Genomic DNA, 20,569 nt, shown 5'->3' on the forward strand with positions numbered 1-20,569 from the left:
TAAATCCTGATGATAGGAGCCTAAATTGGGGTGACCTCTCCAGAGGTCATTAGGCAAAACATACATCAAGAGTGGTCAAGAACGTTGGTGTGCTCTGACTTCATGATTCTGCTGTGGGAACTTTACTGAACATTGTGTATGGACTTAGCTGAACATATTTTCATTGCTCTGGTGTTTATAATAGCACAACAGAATTGGAATTAGCTTTGAATCATCAACCGTATTGACTAAGTCAGTAAATTTTGGTGCCGCCATTAAAAACCACATTTTTGAATAGTGTCTAATGCTCTGGACATTATAAAAGAGAAAGCATGGCCCACGATGTCGTGGTGGCAGCATGTGTGTGTGTGTGGAGGAAGGGCCAGGAGATACAGCATGTTGGGTGTGCTGTGATCACTGCTGACTTAAATTTTGTAATTCTTGCTTTTCTGAAGTTTCTGCATTAAGCACGTATCACGTTGCTAGTGTTCTTCTTATACTTGTGAAACCGATATTTAACAACAGGGTAACCAAATCCAAAAACTTGAACTTGAACTTGACTGTGTGACTCAGGACCATCAGAGCCTGAGACTGGCACAGTCACAGCTGAGAGAGGCCCTTGAAGAGAGTTGGGACCAGGTGAGTGTGCATGGTGGTCCCCGGCTGAGGGGGGTCAGCCTCGCCTCTGACAGCCTGCACAGGACTAGTCCGGCCAAGGGTGTCGTGGGGCTGGCTGAGGCCACACAGCTAGGGGTGCGCCCTCCAGGCCGAGGATTCAGTCAGGCCCCGTCCAGGGTCAGGTGGAACGCGAGTGAACCATGTGAAGGGCTGTGCCTGTTCCCTCAAGAGGGCAGGCGGGCATAGCAGCACCTCTGGGTGTGCCCTCTGTAGGTGGAGGAGCCAGGGAACACGGAAGGTGGCCTCCGAGGTCCAGGCCACGGGCGGAGCAGCCCCCGAGGGGACCAGCTCCTCACCCTGGTGGAGCCCGGGTGTCACACGCCTGTTCATGTGTCTGGCAGTGCTGCCAATGCCCTGCCCTGCGCTTGTCCAGTGCCTGCCAGGCTCAGAGGTGCAGCAGCGGGGAGGCAGGGAGCTCACGGGCTGGGACACACAGATGCGAGCAGAGTGGGCCCAGGAGGGGTGATGGGTGCCTGCCAGCGTGAGGTGCTGGGACACAGGGCTGGTTCTTCCGAGGAGCTCGAGCAGGAGGAGAGGAGGGAGCTGACGGTGTGAGGTGCCCTGAGGGCCTCAGGCCCTGGTGGACTCAGACATGGGGTGCGCTTGGAGAGCCAGGGTCTGCAAGGGGAAGGGGCTGTGAGAGAGGGTCTCTAAGCCTCATGTCTCTGCTTAGCCTGGTACCAGGTTCCCCACCTGGCCCCTGGTCTGACCCCTGGACTTAGCTGTGGACACCTGGTGTGAGAGGTCACTTCTCAGATGGCCCAGGTTGCAGAAGGGTCTGTCTGCATGTGGGACCCCTCCCTGTCCAGGGTCTTAGGAGGGGCTGGCAGACCCCTGTGGGCCCAGTCCCCCACTGTCAGCAGGCACTTTCTCCAAGGTGTCTCTGTGTACTGGGGGCCCCCTTCCCTGTTTGTAGTGCAAAAGGAACCTTGAGAAATTGCCGGACTGGTTTGAGCCTTTGAGGTGGAGAAGACAGATCCACCCGTGGGCAGCAGGACTGGGCTGCCGGAGGCTTCCCTGCCCGCTGGGGTGGGGGGATGCCCAGCACTCGGCCGCTGTCATGGGCAGGAGCGGCTGCTGTGAGGCAGCTGGTGTCACCTTTGGTGAGTTAGATGAGGACCCCCGAAAACACGCCTGGATGAAAGTGTGCAGAGAGAAGTAAGGCGCTTACAGGGCATCTAGGGACCATCGGGGGTGCAGAGGTGAGGGTGCATCCAGAGCCGTGAAGAGGGAGTGGTCCTGAGGTCCCAGGGCCAGCAGGGGAGCCAGGCGTCAGAGAGGGCGCTTACACGGCCGGCATCCCGGGGTGCCGCGGGCGGGGGCACCTGCACCAGTTTCTCCATGGCATCGGGTCCTTGTTGCGTGGCAACCAAGCACCCAGGAAGGGCAGACAAGCATCCAGGCTGCTGAGCACTGTGCTGGGGGTTTCCTTAGCATCACTGCCCCACATTTGGCTGGGCGAGCCTGGATTCAGGGTGGAGAGGTCCGCCATCATCTGAGGGGCTCACTGCCCCACCCCAGCACCCAGAACACGGAGGCCCTGGCTTCCTGGCTGCAGGGGCCCCGCTTCTCTTCTGGGGACATCCTGCCTTCTCACATGGTGGTCGAGCAGGGCTCTCCGGAGCGGGCCCACCCTCCACCCACACCTTGCTTTACAAGGAGGGCCTCAGGGGCACTCAGCTGGGCCGTGCTGAATACTGCCTGGCCAAGGAGAGTGGACGGCGAGGCCTGTGGTCAGGCTTCAGGGCTCAGCACAGGATCAGCTGCAGGAGGCAGCAAGGCACCCAGGCAGGTGTGCGGGACTCAGACCTGGGCTGGAGTGACTGCATAGTGATCATCCGAAGCTCTAAAGCCGCAGGGAGGCGGCTACGTCTGGTGGAGCGTGTGTGAGAACTTCCCTTCCCTCTCTTCATCCCAGGAGCGTGGCAGCTGCCCCACTGGACCTGTGTGTGTGGTGTGCTTCTGGGGGTCTGTCCGGGGAAACTGCCCAGGGTGGCCCCTCAGACACGCGGTGACACAGGCCAGTGAGGGAGTAGGGCTGTGGCTCACAGTTTCACCCCTGCCCGGCCGGGGTGGCCAGTGCCCTCCTCCCCTGCCTGCATTCAGCAGGGCCCCTGGTGGAACCGCCACCTCTCCCGTCCACGGGGTCTCAGGGCAGGTCTGTGTGCTCCAGACGAGGCCGCCGGAGCCCGTGGTGTAAATGGTGTTTAGATGGCCTCCCAGGCGCTCCATTCAGGGAAAGTGGCCAGGCTCTGGGCAGCCTGGTGCCAGCGATCCCATGGGTTCTGTGCCCAGGAAGCAGATGGCCGAGTCCGTCCACATCCACACCTCGCCAGATGCTGTGCAACCACCTCCGGGGCCCTGGCCACAGCCCGTCTCAGGAGCGTGAGCTCCACATTTAGAGGGAGGCTGCTCTACGCTGCTGGTGTGAGTCCCATTATTGAAGGAATTAAACCCAGCAAAGAACCCAGGGGATAAACAGGGCAGAATAACTTGATCCTCCCAGGATCCGGTACGAGGTCACAGGGAGCGCTACAGGCAGGCCTTCCGGGCTCTCAGGGTGCAGAAGCGCCCCTGAATGGACTTTGTGTTAGTCGCTCAGCCCCATCCGATTTTTTGCAACCCCATGGACTTTAGCTTGCCAAGCTTCTTTGTCCGTGGGATTCTCCAGGCAAGAATATTCGAGTGGGTTGCCATGCCCTTCTCCAGGGGATCTTCCCAACACAGGGACCAAATCCACATATCCCGTGTCTCCTGCATTGCAGGCGGATTCTTTACCCTCTGAACTACCAGGAAATGGAGTGTGGGCATCAGATAAATGGACTCTTTAGGAATCGTGGGCTCTGCTGGACACGCCCTTCCCTTGTGGGGTGGCCTACAGGTAGAGATGCAGTTTTCTGTGTCTGGTGGTGACCCTGTAGCTCTGGGCAGTCACCCCAACCACTGTGCCTTTTCCCTGGCAGCTGTATGGAGCCACCCAGAGGCTGCGGCTGGCCCGGTCGCAGCACACCCAGCAGGTGCGGCAGCTGTGGGAGGAGATGGCACAGCTTGTGCTCGCAGGCCGCGTGGCTGAGCTGCAGCGGCTGCTGGAAGGGGAGTGGCAGGGGGCACGGCGGCTCCAGGCGGAGGCCCAGGTGAGTGGGGACCGGGCTTGGGGGCCAGCTGGGGGTGACTGGGAGGGCGAGTAGGCTTTCTGGTTCCAAGGGGAGGATGGTCCGACAGCTCTCCCACCGTGTGGGTTGTTTATGGAAGCCATGGGACCCGGCTTCCGCTGGGAGCTGGTGGGCATTGAGCAGCCGACCCTGAGTCCCCAGCCTGTTTTCTGGGCCGCGTGTGTCTGTAGCCAGCTACACACGTGGCCTGCTTCCAGGTCTGAAAGGTGGTGACAGAAGGGCCACAAGAGAGGGATGGGCAGGGATAGCTCTTCAGGAGTGCAGGCAGGTGCAAAGGTCCTGGGGTGGGCTGTGCTTGGCATGTTTCAAAGCAGCAAGAGGTGTGGGGTGCTGGTTGGACAAGAGATCAGCACAGTGACAGCACGGACTTGGGGAGCCCTGCTGTGTGCCAGGCTCACATGCAGAAACAGAGCTGCTGCCTTAAAAGGGCCGCAGAACAGTGGCTCAGCGCGTGCACTGTGGGGGACTGGATCCTGGCTCCACCACCTGAGCCGAGTGATTTAACTGAGTGAGTGATTCAACTCTCTGTCCTTCCATTTCTTTCAACCTCTGGTGGCAGTGGTTCCCACCTCAGAGCAGTCTCTCAGGCATCAGTGAGTGAGGACCTCAAAGTGCGAGCCTGGGGAAGCACATTTGGGTCCTCAAAGTTCATGGGTCAGTGGGAGGGTGAGGAGCGGCAGAGGGCTAGGTGCCTTCCTGAGGAAGGAATTTGTGCAAGATTGGAAAGGTGGGTAAAATCTGACAGTTGTAAAACACAAATTCTAACGAAGAACAGCCTTATAGCATTATGCAAACACGTTGTGCTAGAGAGACATTTAAGCTAGGACAGATTATTGACAAAGGAAATTTAGTCAGAGATCCCCTAGAAAGACTACCATGTTTGGGGAAACTCAACTTTGAGTCATTTAGGATTAAAATCCTAGGACAAAGAGTCTCTTATCTGCTCACACTACAGTGAGAAGTGCAGCTTTGTGGCTTGTGAGACATTTCTAACCATCCCTCCCTATGGATGAAAGGTTAGCCAGATACTCAGATTTTGTACACTTCAGCTGATTTCCATTCTAAAGTAAATAAGCCTGAGATGATTCTTTTTAAAATGTACCATGTCAATCTCTGCTGCTGCTGCTGCTGCTAAGTCGCTTCAGTCGTGTCCGACTCTGTGCGACCCCATAGACGACAGCCCACCAGGCTCCCCCATCCCTGGGAGTCTCCAGGCAAGAGTACTGGAGTGGGGTGCCATTGCCTTCTCTGGTATTGATCTGTAACCTCCTCTTCTTTAGGAAGCACATGAAAAGCAGCTGAAAGCAACAGAAGAGTGGGTGGAGGAGGTGGAAATGATTCTGAAGAACATGGAAGTGCTCCTCCAAGAGAAAGTGGGTGAGCTGAAGGAACAGGTGAGTGATGGACACCTCCTTTGGGCGACCGGGTAGCTCATGAGGGAGACAGGACCCAAGAGAACCCTGTGTCCTGCGGAAGTGTTGAGAAGGGCAGGGAGAGGGGAGAGAGAGGCCTTGCTGTCCTATGAGGTCTGCTTGCTGCTCCAGGAAGTGAAATGTAAGCATCTGTGGAAATGCTTCTCTTCCACAGTGACCGAATGTGGTTTATCTGCAGCGCCCTGAGCCGCGGGTCCCCAGTTCGAGTCACTCCACGCAGGCTGCCCGCTGCAGACCCCCACTCCCGCCTGTGTAGCCCCTGCCCTGCCGGCACCACCGCCCTCCAACCTTTTCGGTCTCCGGGTCCTCACTTTCCTTCCCAGCCGTCAGACTCCCGGTGACGCCCTACCCCCCAGTCACTCTTGATAAAACCTCAACCCCAAGTAAATCTTGAGGCTCCCAGATGCTGGGGGAGGGGGCGGGTAGCGGTTGACTGTCCCAGCTGCCGCCTTTCCCCCACACCCCTGTCTGGGGGCCCTTCCGCTCTGCCTCTGACCCCCAGCCCCCTCCCCTCCTCTCAGTTGTGACTTGGGCTTGTGTCCCCGTAAGACCAGAAGGTCCCAGAGAAATGGCCATGCGCTCAGCTCGCCCAGCCCCGCTTCTGCCGCCCCCTCTCCGGTCTCCTCAGCACCGCCTTCTGGAGCCCGGTCCTCCCAGCGAGTTCTCTGCTGCCTTGACAGGCGCCCCTTCAGAGCTGTCTGCTCCCAGCCGCCCGGCCACCCAGGGGCCCGTCTGGCTGTTCAGCGCGGCCCTCGGTGCAGAGCAGAGCTCCCATCGCGCGCCCCACGCCAGGTCTTTTGGGTCCTGACAGCTGGGCTCCTCGTCTCCTCTGCCAGCCCGTCAGCAGCAGCAGTCTTCCTTAGATACGTTGGAGCTGCGGCCTGCCTCAGAGTAGACAGCGGCTTCTCCGGTGGCCTCAAGATTCTGCAGGACCTGGCCCCCTCCCCTCAGCCCCTCGCCCAGCCAGCGTGGCGGCCCTGCCTTCCTCGCGGGCCTCCTGGCCGTTCCTGCCACCGCGCATGCGCCACCGCGCATGCGCCGGCCTCTGCCCGCGAGGTTTGCCCCCACGTCCTCCATGCTTCTTTCAGGTCTCTGTGCACCTCAGGCTCAGCTGTGTCCCCCGCCTGGGTTCTCTGTTAACACGCCACCTGACCCTGCGTGCTCTGCTGGCTCCTCCCGTTAGAACACGTGCCTGTGGGAGCAGGGCCGTGGCCGTGAAGCACTGGCCTGCAGAGCTGCTCGGTAGCTACTTGAGTGAGTGGCCTCAGCGCGGACTTTCAAAGCCCAAAGCTGGGACCCCTGCATCTTTGCATCTTGACTAGTGTATCCTGTGTCCCCATCACTGAAGCCCCTGTCGGTGTCGTGTGGGTGGCACCCAAGGTGCCTTGGTGCCTCCCGGCTGGCATGGTGGGCCTGCAGAGCACACTGAGATAAGGCCATCATTTTGGGTACTCTTGACAGTTTCCTCATTGATTTTTGGAGGCCTCCAGATTTGGGTCTTGTCTTCATTTCGTGATAAGTCAATTTGTACAAAGTTGGCTTAAATTTTCTCTACCACATAGTTCGTCAGTTTCCTCTCTCATGCCAGGATAACAAAACCTGTCATTACATCCAACATGTCTCTGATTTGTAAGGTTCCCCAAACTAGTCTGAATGCGTGTGGAGGAATAGGAAGGGAGAGCTGGTGGCGTGGCCTGGCTGCGTTAGACGTGCAGTACACTGTGGCTTTCTCCCCTCTCCAGTTTGAAAAGAACACCCGATCTGATCTGCTGCTCAAGGAGCTCTATGTGGAAAATGTTCACCTGACAAAAGCGCTTCAAGTCACTGAAGAGAAGCAACGAGGTGCCGAGAAAAAATCCCGATTCTTGGAAGAAAAAGTTAGAGCTCTCAACAAACTACTCAGCAAGATTGCTGCAGCATCCCTCGCTGTGTAGACTGCTTTTCTTCCTGGAGTTCGTTTTGAAAGAACATCTTTAAAGTAAACCGCTGTGACGCTGTAACTTATTGTGGCTCACTGGCTGTACGCCCCTGGATAGACGAGGATTGTGATTCTGTTTATCTCACAAGCATTTAATGAAGGTCTGTGTGCCAGATGCTGGGGAAACAGATTGTAAAAGACTACTTTTTTTTTTAGTGGTCCTTGGGTAACTTCCAGAGTTATATTCTTAATTTTGCTACTGACAAGCAAAACAGATTATGGGGTTCTCAGCAAGGTAAATGGTAAAATAAAGCAATTTTAATGTTGCACTTCTGACCTTGGCTACAGAGATTCAAATGCAAAGTCAGGGCTCTATAGTTTTACCATTGCACTGTTAATGCTATGGGTTTAGTCACTGGCATTCTCGTTGGTGGATCGATAGAGAGACTCCAGAAACGTACTTTCTGTGACTTTCAACTGGCGATAAGGGATAGAGGAAGGAAGCCTTTTTCTCAGGGCCTGTTCCACCACGAGGGAGTCTAGACAGCGCTGGTATTTTAGGGCTGTGGACTCAGGGAGGATGGTATCCATTGTGAATGCAATCTTTTCCTCTTTGAAATGTCATCACACTGGAAAGTGTATGATATGTTTAAAAAAAAAAAGGGAAAAAGTATAGTTTTATATCCAAGATATACATAAAGTATGGTCATTTGGTTTATCAGAATAAACTACTATAATATGAAGTCACTGTATTTGCAATAAAATCCTTTTCTATTAAAACCGATTAACTTCTAGATATTTTTTAAACTAAAATATTTCAAAGATATAGAAAAATAGCTCTATAGGAAGCACTCATATGTACTACATAAACATGCAGATGTGTTAAGGACACTGTTACAGCATCCTGGACAGAAGCCCAGTCCCTGTTCTACTGCAGCCAACCTCTCTCCCCGTCCTGGTAGCCTCCGCTCTCCTGAAGCTGCTACACGACCCCTCCCCTCCGTCTGTCTGCACATTTACTGTCCGTGCTGAATGAGAAAAGCCTTAAACCGGGGGAATAGATGGAAAGATCAGATCTGGGGTAGGAGGACTCAACAACATAAAGTGGGCTCTTCTCTCCATGCAACTCTGGTCACTTAACCTATGATAAAGGAGGCAAGGATAGACAGGGGAGAAAACCCTCTTCAATAAGTGGTGCTGGGAAATCTGGACAGCTACAATAAAAGAATGAAATTAGGACATTCTCTGATACCATACACAAAAATATACTCAAAATGGATCAAAGACCTAAATGGAAACTTTTAGAGGAAAACATAGGCCGAACACTCCTTGAGGAATTCTCTGGCAGTCCAAGGGTTAAGACTGGGCACTTTCACTGCTGTGGGCCTGAGTTCGATCCCCGGTCAGGGAACTAGGATCCCACAAGTTGCATGGCACAGCCAAAAAAAAAAAAGCACTCTGACATAAATTGCAGAACTATCCTTTTTGATCCATGTCTTTGAATACTGAAAATAAAAATAAAAATAAACAAAGGGAACTTAATTATACTTAAAAGCTTCTGCAAACCAAAGGAAACAAAAACAAAATAAAAAATTAACAGAGGGAAAATATATTTGCAAAGGCAGCAACAGACAAGGGATTAATCTCCAAAATATACAAATGTAGCTCTACGTCAAAAAAGTAAAAATAAAAAACCAACAACCCGATTTAGAAATGGGCAACACAAATAAATAAAAATAAAAAATAGAAGTGGGCAGAAGACGTTAATAGACAGTTCTCCAAAGAAGATAGACAGATTGCCATGAAATGATGGCACATGAAATGATGGTCAGCATCACTAATTATCAGAGAAATGCATGACAGAACTGCAATGAGGTATCACATCACACTGGTCAGAGTGGCCATCCTCCAAAAGTCTACTAATAATAAAGGCTGGAGAGGGTGTAGAGAAAAGGAAACCCTCCTACATTATTGGTAATACTGTAAATTGGTACAGCCACTATGGAGAACAGTATGGAAATTCCTTAAAAAGCTGAAAATATACTAGAACTACTATATGATTCAGAAATCCCACTCTGGGGCATATATCTGGAGAAAACTATAATTCAAAAAGATACACATACTCCAGTGTTCATTCCAAACTCCCTTCCCATCCAAGGTTGCCACATCCCATTGAGCAGAGTGCCCCATGCTACACAGTAGGAAAGACAATTGAGTTTTCAACCTTGGGTCCATCACTTACTGTCTGCGTGACTTTGGTGAGGTTACTTAACCTTTCCGAGGGGAGCAGCTACTCACCTGCTGGAGGAACCAGGGAGATGGGTTCCCCTCTGTCCCCTCCCCAGCAGCACATTCCTTGGCCCTGGTCCACCTGTACTTTGTCTTGTCCAGGCAGACGTGTTTAGGCCTGAGTTGTGCTCCTCTTCAGTCAAGGACCTTCATCATTAGCCTTCCTCTACTCACCACCCTGCGGTCTGGGGCCTGGTGCCCACCTGTCCAGGCCCACTGCCTCCTGCCCACTCTCCAGAGCAGCTGGACCCCTCCTTCCTCCCCAGCCTTGCCTTGATTATACCTAATGTCCACCCTTACTAGACTAGTGCTCCACCTAGTGACAGCGCTTCCCTGATTCTGCAGAAACAGTGATCATGCACAAATGAACAAGAGTAGCGACTGCTGCCGCGTGTACACTTAACAAAATGCCCCTTCACTCTACGTGATAACCTCCAACACCCACAACTTCATAAAGTTGGATGAGACAATTGAGGCTGAGGGTTTAAACTTAATATCTGAGCTGGGATTTGCACATGCACGGCCTGCCTGCCACCAAAATCTGACTCCTTCTGCTGCACCCCTTGGTTTGTCTTTATCACTGTGGGGGTTAGTTTATATTAGTGCCAAATCAGTACTGGGTGAGAGCTATCCCTCGCCCTCCCCAGGCAAACAGTCTAATTTGCAGGCTGAGATCACAGTAGACAGGAGATAGATACATGGATCCATAGAGAAATGGAGAAAATAAATTGGTTGAAATATCTGAGGCTCATTTAGGGGCAGAGCCAGAGTAATAATTCAAAAGGATTCCAGCATCCCGAGCTTTGTCTTATCCACATACGACTATGATCTCTCTTCTCAAAGCTGAGGGCCCAGACATGGCCCTTGGGTTCTGCCCTGCTACAGATGTGGTTTATTTAAGCATCTGAACGCCAGCATCCCACTTACCTTTAGACAGCTTTCTTGTGCTCTGACAGCTTCAGAAACTAACCAGGGAGCAGATGTGGACAGAGCAGCCCAAGGACTGCTTGGAGCTGCCGGCTACACTTGCCTCGATCCTGGAGAAATAGTTCTCCCATCCCTCAGCGTCATTCACGGGCTGAAAACAGCCCCAGGGCCCATCCGTGTCCCTGATAAAGAATCCTCTCTCTCCACCCCACACACTCCCAGGTTCATACCTGGGCCAATTTCACCACCTTTCAGGTTGGCTGTTGCCTGTCCTGCAGTATCAGAAATGAGAGGTTGACGCTACACTGTGAGTTTAGATCAGAATGTGCTCTGGAGCAAATGTGTGTTTCCTGCTTCCTCCCAGCCTCAGCCACCACCTGGGAAGAGAAGAAAAGCTCATTGCTCTTTCCTGGGAGCCAGACTGAGGCAGGTTGAACATCCGCTCCAGCTGTTCTCCACACCTGGGATACACTTAATCAGAGCACAGTGCGTCAGCCGCACAGACACAGGGCAGGAGTCCCCTCCCCGCCGGGAAGTGACAACAGCCTGTGACTGTATGCACGCCAACCTGCCCCCCTCCCCATCTGTGGGGACAGATCAGGGACTGAGGGTCTTGAGCTCTTTTTCCCTCCAGTGAGGATCCAGCTCGTGGCCTCACCATGTGATGTTTATACCCTGGTAACATCACTGGCAGCTTTCTCTGAACCTTACCATCTAGCACCTGTGACCTGAAGTGCTAAGAGCTCTCCCCTTTCACCTGTAGGCAAGCTGTTTGATTTCGGCTCCGGTGGCAGAGAGAACAATTCCAGAGTGAGGGAGCAGAATTTAGCTGTGGTGAGGAGGAGTGAGGCTGGGCAGCTCCTTCAGGGTGTTTGGTTGTGGGTTGAGCACCTTTGAGGCTGCAGGTAAAGGGGGCAGCATAGTTGAGGGAGAGGTTTTTTTTTGTTTTTTTAATTTATTTTTAACTGAAGGACAATTGCTTTACAGTATTGTGTTGGTTTCTGCCAAACATCAGCATGAATCAGCCACAGGACAGAGAGCTTTTTTCTTTTTAACGATGGGAGCCATCCTGGTCAAAGCCTCTTGGTCCCTGCTTTTCCTACTATCAGACGCTGTTTTCCCAAGTAGACTAGCTTCCCTGTTAGCTCAGTTGATAAAGAATCCACCTGCAATGCAGGAGACCCTGGTTCGATTCCTGGGTCAGGAAGATCCACTGGAGAAGGGATTGGCTACCCACTCCAGTATTCTTGGGGTTCCTTGGTGCTCAGCTGGTAAAGAATCTGCCTGCGTTGCGAGAGACCTAGGTTCTATCTCTGGGTTGGGAAGATCCCCTGGAGAAGGGAAAGGCTACCCACTCCAATATTCTGGCCTAGAGAATTCCATGGACTGTATAGTCCATGGCATAACCAAGAGTCAGACATGACTGAGCGACTATCACTTTCACTTTTCATGCTTTTCATAAATGGCCTTGAGGAAATTTCCTCAATACCATAAGTGGTATTGAGGAAATTTCTATTTTATTGAAGTTTTTTTTTATCATGAATGGGTTTTAAATTTTTTCAAGTGTTTTTTACGCATAGTCTTACTTTTAATTCTTACTTGAATGTTGGTAGAATTGAGCTTTGAAGCCATTTGGTCCTAAGCTTTTAACTTTTGGGATTTTTTTTTTAATTAATATTTGAATCTCTTTATTTGTTACTGGAGTGTTGAGTTTTTCTATTTTTTCTTGTTTTAGTCTTGACAGGGTGTATGTTTCTCAGAATTTATCTATTTCTTCTAGGTTTTCCAATTTGTAACTGTTCATCAGTAATAACGGCCCCTTATGATTATGCTTCTTTACTTCTGAGGTATCTGTTGTAATGTCGCTTTCCTTTCTGTGCTTATTTCAGTTTCCTCTCTTTCCTTCTTCCCTTAGGTAAGGGTTTATTGATATTGTTTGCTTCTTTTGAAAAATGCACTTCCAGTTCTTGCACATGCACATTGGGCATTCTGGCACACGGGCAGTGTGTTTAGAGGTGTCGCTTAGCAACGATCATTCTGGGATGAAAGATTCCAAACCGTTGAGCTTCCCAGCTGGGAGGTTGCGGCGGGACGGCTCTGGCTTACCTGTAGAGCTTGTGTTGGGTTTAGGGGACTGTGAAGAGCCGAGGGGGAGGTGAGGTGTGTTTGGAGCCCATAGACTCTGCGATGAAGAAGATTTTTGGCTACAGGAGTGAGAAGGGCAAGTCGCCCTTAGACTCCTCCATCGGCCTGGGGAGAAACAGAGGTCATCGTAGAACCAGCTTCCAGCCCGGGTACCACATCCGAGACAGGGACCTCAAAAAGATCCACAAAGCTGCCAGCGTAGGCAATGTAGCCAAAGTGAAGCAGATTCTGTTGCTGGGAAAGAATGGCCTGAACGACAGGGACAAGAAGAACAGGTAAGTGGGGAGGAAGGGCCTGGCAGGGCTCCCTCCTGTGAGTTTCCTCTCCAAGGCTTGCAGACACCTTTGTGGGATCCAGCGCCCCACAGACTTGATAGGCTGCAAAAGCCTTAGCTGCTTTCGGACCCACTTATAATTCCCCTTATAGAGCACTTTACTGGTCATTTTAAAGTGATTTAACTGAATGACAGTAATCACAGAACTGAAATAAAACATGAATAGCATCTTTTTTTTTCCTTCTTCCTTCTCCTCCTCTTCATTTGTTGTTATGCATGCATTAACATGATCTACTCATGAGTAGGAGAAGGCAATGGCACCCCACTCCAGTACTCTTGCCTGGAAAATCCCATGGATGGAGGAGCCTGGTAGGCTGCAGTCCATGGGGTCGCTAAGAGTCAGACACGACTGAGCGACTTCACTTTCACTTTTCACTTTCATGCATTGGAGGAGGAAATGGCAACCCACTCCAGTGTTCTTGCCTGGAGAATCCCAGGGATGGTGGAGCCTGGTGGGCTGCATCTATGGGGTCACATAGAGTTGGACACGATTGAAGCAACTTAGCAGCAGAAGCAGCAGAAAGAGCTCTCAAGTTCTATAGCCCTCAAGAAATCTTCTGGAACTCCCTGGCTCTCACATTGTTTTTCTCATGTGATTTATGAAAACTCTTCTTCCCTTGGATCGTCCATTGTGGATATTGGCAGTGGACAGATTTTTGATGTTGTCGGCATCATATTTTTAATGTACACATTTTTATACCATAAAGTTATATATTACAAAAAACTGCATAGTGAGAAAAATAATCCCCATGACAGGCCAACTTCTGGGTTAAAAATTCTTCAGCTACACTGTTTTATATCAGTGTACACTTATATGTATATGTTCTTTGCTGAAGGACCTTAGAAGACAGCTTTGAAGTAGGAAGCTGGCTGTGTCCTTGAATAGGAGGACATTTTCTTAGGATCTATGGTCTTTCCATATTTAAACCAATAAACATACTGTGGTTTTAAAGATTTTGGGTTACACATGCTGTCTTTAATTGTGATGAAATTAAAAGTTTTGTGTAGTAGGCAAAGATTTGCCCTTTTAGATATCAAAATTTGCTGGGTGACATTTTCTATTAGGAAAGATAAATTATGTGTAGATGTAGGAGAAATAACCTGGTAACTATTTAGAGAAAAGTAACTAGATTTTTATCTCACCAAAAGTTTCAGATGGAGTATGGATCAAAAATTTTAAATACACAGGGTGAGAAAAGTACCAGAAGAAAACTGAAATTCCTATCTATACATTTTTTGTGTGCTGACAAAGACCTTTTTTTCCCTAGTTCTACTGTTTATTAACCTTAATATTTTTTAATTGGATGGTAACTGCTCTACAATGTTGTGTTGGTTTCTGCTGTACAACATCATAAATCAGTTGTAAGTATACATATATCCCACCCCAGAGACCTTTCTAAGAATGATTTCAAAGGCAAGAATTCTGGAGTTTCCTGGGTTTCACCTCCCCACCCCACCCCAAAAAAAAAGAAGAAAAGAAATCTGAAAGTTGATTTAGCAACCCCCCAAATTTAAAAATCTCAGTAGATCAAGCTGTGTGCAGGGAAGTTGGATGAGCAGACAGGACTTGTCTTTCTGGCACTAATAGGAATGTGGCACAGATAAAAATAATTTGTCATTTTCAATTTAATTTAGAATTTTTTGTGAGGATTGGTATCCTGTGACACTTTCAGTCTTTTCAGAAGTCGAGGGAATCTTGGGAATTTCCTGGCCGTCCAGTGGTTAAGACTCACTGCTCTGGGCCCAGGGTTCGATCTCTGGTGAGGGAACCAAAGTCCTGCAAGCTACAACGACATATTGTACAACATGGTGAATATAGCTAAGATTTTATAGTCCCTTTAAATGCAGTGTAACCTGTAACAGCTGTGGGTCACTGTGTGGTGCACCTGTATGATATAATAATATATAACACACGTCATCTCTAAAGCAAGCTTAGATGGAAACACCTCACGGGAATTAGACCAACAGGAAAAAAGAGAAATGAACAAACAAAAATGCTACAATTTATAGTTGTAAAGACTATGAATTATAAATTATATTCCAATATCAGAGACGTTAAAATGTGAGAAAATGAGCATATTAGAATCATCGAAGTACAATGTTGTCTCTAATCCTCAAAACATATCTGCAAAGGAGGTGTCATATCCTTTGACTTCATTCAGATGTTGTCCTTGTAAGATAGTAGTAATAGTAGTAAATATGATAATACAATCTAACAATCACTAGCTGTTATCTGTGCAAGGGATGGTTCTACACCCTGTGCGTGGATCTCATTTAAGCATCGCATCAGTGTCCTGTGAGATAACTACTACTCTCTCTCCATTTTGTTGGTGAGGAAATTGAGGTACAGAGAGGGTGAGTGACGCCTAATAAGTGACAAAGTCAAATTTAAACCCAAGTTGAGCTGAATCTCAAGGTCTCACGTATTCTATTCAAGTAGACTGTTCTTTCTTTACTGTGTAAGAGGAGCTAAACTAATATATGCTGCTCTTTCTCCAGAAGAAAATGAAATATTTGTTTCAGAGGGATAGGAGTACCATGCTATTGGTGTTTTCAATCACACAAACAGTTATTTGTTTTGAAACAGTTACACTACAGTTTCCTAAAAACTTGTCTTGCTTTCATAGGACTGCGCTCCACTTGGCCTGTGCCAATGGCCATTCAGAGGTGGTAGCTCTCCTCCTGGAGAGAAAATGCCAGCTTAACCTCTGTGACAGTGAATACAAGACCGCGCTGATGAAGGTATGGGGCAGCGAACCATGTCCACATGAGATGGATGTGATTTAACTACTGAGACTAAAAATGAATGTATCTCATTGAAATATAGGGAACTGGTGAAGCTTGTGAACTATTTACTTAAATTCCTAGAATTTACACTCTGTTTCTTGGCACAACACTGACAGGCCATAGAATGTCAAGAAGAGGAGTGTGCGACTCTTCTGCTGGAGCATGGTGCCGACCCAAATGTCACGGATGTCGATGGCAACACCGCTCTCCACTATGCTGTCTTTTGCCAGAATGTATCGCTCGCAGCAAAGCTGCTTTCCTATAATGCCAATATAGAAGCCAGGAACGAGGTATAGCTCAACTAACTGTATTCACAAAATATTTGCAAACCATTTTTCTAAACCAGAAGTGTTTTATTGATAACAGTATGTAAATAGGTAGACTGAGTAGTGTCCAGCAGACCCTGTTACCATGGAAACAACTCCAAAGTCAAGCCAGCAGGTGGGTGGAAAATATCAGAGCCGACAGAAAGGGCAAAGCCCCCTCAGCCACCCTTCTACCCCAGAAGGAAGATTTTCCCACTAGAACGTGCTCAGGAGTGGGTGGTAGGCTCAGATCAGATCAGATCACTCGCTCAGTCATGTCTGACTCTTTGCAACCCCATGAATCGCAGCACGCCAGGCCTCCCTGTCCCTCACCAACTCCCGGAGTTCACTCAGACTCACATCCATCGAGTCAGTGATGCCATCCAGCCCATCTCATCCTCTGTCGTCCCCTTCTCCTCCTGCCCCCAATCCCTCCCAGCATCAGAGTCTTTTCCAATGAGTCAACTCTTCGCATGAGGTGGCCAAAGTACTGGAGTTTCAGCTTTAGCATCATTCCTTCCAAAGAAATCCCAGGGCTGATCTCCTTCAGAATGGACTGGTTGGATCTCCTTGCAGTCCAAGGGACTCTCGAGAGTCTTCTCCAACACCACAGTTCAAAAGCATCAATTCTTCGGCGCTCAGTCCTACAAAAAATGAAGGCTTGGGGAGAGTGAAGTGATGTGATGGGTGGCTGCTTCCAGCGGCTCAGGGAATGGGCTAAGCTGCTGGAGGAGGGATGGGGGTAGGAGGAAGGAGAACCAGTGCCCAGCAGCGGGGAGCTGGGGGGTGCAAGTGGGCTGGGGAGGCAGCAGGCCTGGAGCCCTGAGCCCTCCAGGACCCCGATTCTGAGATCCTGTCACGTGGGTCAGGTCACGTTTGACACTCAGCAAGGGTGTTCACTTGTACTGGTGACCACTTGGTTCTCCAGGTACAAGTGGGTCTCCCACGCTCAGCCCTGGGGGGCTGCTTGGCGGGGCTGCAGTGGAGTGTGGGCAGCTGATGATGGTGAAGCTGCCCCTCCTGCTCTTTCTCTTGTGGCTGCAGCTCCGGAGCTGCAGAGAGAGCTCCCCAACTCTCACAGGTGGGCTCAGTTTTCCTTGTTTGGAAGCTCCAGCCTTCCCTGAGTGAAAATATTTTGAAAGCACTTGATTGTCTAAGATATCACTTTAAATCACGATATTGCTCAAGACGCATTAGGGAGTAAAGCATTCTTTTTTGTGTTGATGGCAGATATTTGTGATAACACTGCACTTGTTAAAGGTAAAACTTTTTCCAAGTATTTTTCCCTTACTGAAAAAAAATTTTTTTTCTAATTAGTCTAAAATAACACAGTAAAGCAAAATTTGCCTTGGAAATAGACTTTGTCTTAAAACTCAAACAAGCATTTGACAACATAATAGAAATCTTGCTGCTGCTAACACATTCCAATTTTATGAAAAAATGATTTATATAAAAATGCTTTCTCTCTCATTGCCCAAGGCTTCAGAGGCTAAAAGGAAAGGCAAAGGAGCGAGCAGGTGAAAAATGCAGATCAAGTTGGAATTTTGGCAGTTGGGGTATGCCAAGAAGAGGTGTTTTTTTAAATATTTATTAGGCTGTGCTGGGTCTTAGTTTCAGTATGCAGGATGCAGTTCCCTGAGCAGGGATTGAACCCAGACCCTCTGCACTGCGAGCCCTGAGACCCAGCCACTGAACCACCACAGAAGTCCCAAGGTTTTGGTTTTGGGGTTTTTTTTTCCCCTTCAGTTTATATATTTTGGTAAGGTGCTTTTCAGTCTCAGGGACAATAGTTGTTATTTTGAGAAAGAGACTGAGTGAATTGGAGACTTGCCTAGATACCAATTTTAGGAAGACTTGGCAGAAATCAGATCAGCAGTGAACAGGTGGTGATTAAGTTGGGGAAAAAAAGAGAAGAACAAATATGTAACAGAAATATTATCCTATTCTGGCAGAAACAGCCAGTTAGACAAGAGTCTGGACTCTGCTCTCAATCTAGAAGGTCTTGATGGAAAGTAAGGGGTTTATAAACAATGAGATCAGGTTGCCTTTTGTGTTTATTAGTCCCTGTTCTACCATTATTTACCCAGGAAAATTTAATTCTGTTTTGATGACTCTTATCTCTTATACTTTTCTCTTTTCTTCAAATCCTCAAGTAAGAGAAGGAATTGTCCATGTGGGTGAGAGATGATACTGGAATGTTTGCTGCGCTAATTCTCAGCTAGAGTGTGCTGGTGAAAACCACAATCACTTGGGAAAGTTTATTAAAAAATTTACAAGCCTAGGCTGTTCCCTGAAGATTTTGATGAAATAACTCGAGGAAAGCCTGGACATGTGTATTTAGAAATATTTCCTTGAGATTCTGATACGATCCTTGGTGAAGAACTGTGGAGTGATTAAGGATAATTTCTAAGTGCACCTATCTCAAAAATAAGTAATCGATAGAAGAGTTGGAGTTTGATCAATGCTGGCTACTTCCATCAGCTCCCTCCTTTGCAACAATATTAGCCAGACTTTTTCTTCTGCCTCTGTGATTGAGAAGTTCAAAGGAATATTTTTGGCAAAATCTATTGGCTTGAATAATATAACTCCTTTTTCTTCCAACCACTAATTATTCAGTGACACTCCAAGAGTCTTTAGAGATTTGCTCATGGCGAAGTCACTTCGTCCGTAGAGTCTGACCCTTTAAGAATTTTACACCTTCTGTTATCAACCAGGTCATTAGGTCAACAGATGTTTGTTACCAACAGTGTTTTCCTGACTGCAGTAATAGTAACTCATGAGCCTTCTTTTGGTGTCAGCAGGACAGACTCTTGCAGTGTGTGTGTTAGATTTGCTGAGCCCTGGCATAAGCAAGACGACAGCTTTAAACATCAAAACCCATGAAGTTAGTACAGATGGGGATTCTTTTAATAATTTAGTTTCAGCAGTCTTAGGAACTCATTATCCATTTGGTTAATAATCTGGGAGAATTCTAGAAATAGATTGTAGTTTTAACAAGCAGTGGAAACATTCTTAAAGAGGGAATTTTGAGTCTTGTGTTTTTAATTTATTTTAATAAAATTATGAGTCAACAGCAATTTTTATTACATATTGAGACCCACTTTTCTTGTGAAACACATGATACTAAAGAAAGGAAAGCTTTCACATACAAATATTTGCTTTATGCCCACCTATTTGGAAACGGCAAAACGTGAAACCACAAGTGGGCTACAGAGCAAATGCGGTCCTTGGATATGTTTAGCTTACCTACCTGCACAGACTGAGTCACCATTTAAAACTTAGCAAACTCATGCGGAAGTCTGCATTTCAGGCTTCTTGGAGAACTCAATCTGGTCCCCCTTGAGCCCATTCTGCGTACGGAGGCCGCCCCTGTTTGGTCTGCATGTGGAGGCCGCCCCTTCTATATGGGGCGTGTGTTCGCAGGTTTGCCAGCCTCACCTGGCTTTTTCACTTACTCAGGCCACCAGCTTTCCCTCCATAAGCATTTGAGTTTCCAATTCTTGTTTTATAGTTTATTTTGATAACTATTTCAAGATTTTAAATACAGTGTAATTAATCTATAATTGATTTCATATTTTAAAAGAATTTCTTAAGGATGGGATTGAATTTTTCAAATTAGAATTTTAAGTTGGTTGTGGCAGTTTCACACTGAATGAGTCTCCCAAACACACAGGATTATGAGAGAGAGCGCAGGGAGAATTCACGGAAGAGCAACTCCCCGAGAAAACGCTGAGTGCATATTTATTGGTAACTTACATTCTGAAGGAGATCAGCCCTGGGATTTCTTTAGAAGGAATGATGCTAAAGCTGAAACTCCAGTACTTTGGCCACCTCATGCGAAGAGTTGACTCATTGGAAAAGACTCTGATGCTGGGAGGGATTGGGGGCAGGAGGAGAAGGGGACGACAGAGGATGAGATGGCTGGATGGCATCACTGACTCGATGGACATGAGTCTGAGTGAACTCTGGGAGTTGGTGATGGACAGGGAGGCCTGGCATGCTGCAACTCATGGGGTCGCAAAGAGTCAGACACGACTGAGCGACTGAACTGAACTGAACTGACCTTGTAATCTTTAACTAAGAACAGTAAAGCAAGACAGAGACCAGAACACTGGGATTAAGGAAGCTTCCTCCTGGAGGTCTGGAGGTAATTACATGAGAGTCGTCAAGAAAGGTCTTTGAAGATAAGCAGTGTTTTTCTGTGTCAAAACAGCATCTAGCTAAAGCTGACCTGTCAGGTTAACTTAAGGGCGGGGGAAGGAACAAGCAAAGGAGAACGAGTAAGATTAAATTTCGGGAGTCTTTGCTGAGAAAGCCAAAAAACATGGTGCCTACAGTTGGTTTTTTGGAAGAAAGAAAAACACAAAACAACCTTTCTCTTTGCGTGTTCATGAAGAGGATAATATTCCCATTGGAATGTCTGTAAACCTCATGAGGTTACTCTTGGTCATCCTTGGATAGGTTATGCATGCTACAGATAATATTATATAGTCCTGCCTCAGCATTGTTCCTAAAATATGCAATTGATTTAGTAGCTAATTGATTCTCTCTGGAGGAGTGTTGAGACTAGTAATAGAGCAAGTAAATACTACAATATTCCT

At 48.3% G+C, this 20,569-nt stretch overlaps 2 protein-coding genes across 2 annotated transcripts in view; both read left to right on the plus strand.

Moving 5' to 3' along the window:
* The window catches only part of LOC129626157 (ninein-like protein), a 48,758-nt gene extending 40,665 nt beyond the window's left edge, over positions 1–8,093 (plus strand). The window contains 4 exon segments of the mRNA XM_055545364.1: positions 497–618; positions 3,621–3,791; positions 5,111–5,224; positions 7,006–8,093. Coding sequence (XP_055401339.1) covers positions 497–618; positions 3,621–3,791; positions 5,111–5,224; positions 7,006–7,197 — 599 coding nt within the window. The 3' untranslated portion in view covers positions 7,198–8,093.
* Positions 8,094–12,584: 4,491 nt separating this feature from the next.
* The window catches only part of LOC129626158 (ankyrin repeat domain-containing protein 26-like), an 87,699-nt gene continuing 79,714 nt past the window's right edge, over positions 12,585–20,569 (plus strand). The window contains exons 1-3 of the mRNA XM_055545365.1: positions 12,585–12,817; positions 15,504–15,618; positions 15,780–15,953. Coding sequence (XP_055401340.1) covers positions 12,585–12,817; positions 15,504–15,618; positions 15,780–15,953 — 522 coding nt within the window. The remainder of the gene's footprint in view (positions 12,818–15,503; positions 15,619–15,779; positions 15,954–20,569) is intronic.

Source organism: Bubalus kerabau, chromosome 13, assembly GCF_029407905.1.
Source record: "Bubalus kerabau isolate K-KA32 ecotype Philippines breed swamp buffalo chromosome 13, PCC_UOA_SB_1v2, whole genome shotgun sequence".
NCBI lineage: Eukaryota > Metazoa > Chordata > Mammalia > Artiodactyla > Bovidae > Bubalus > Bubalus kerabau.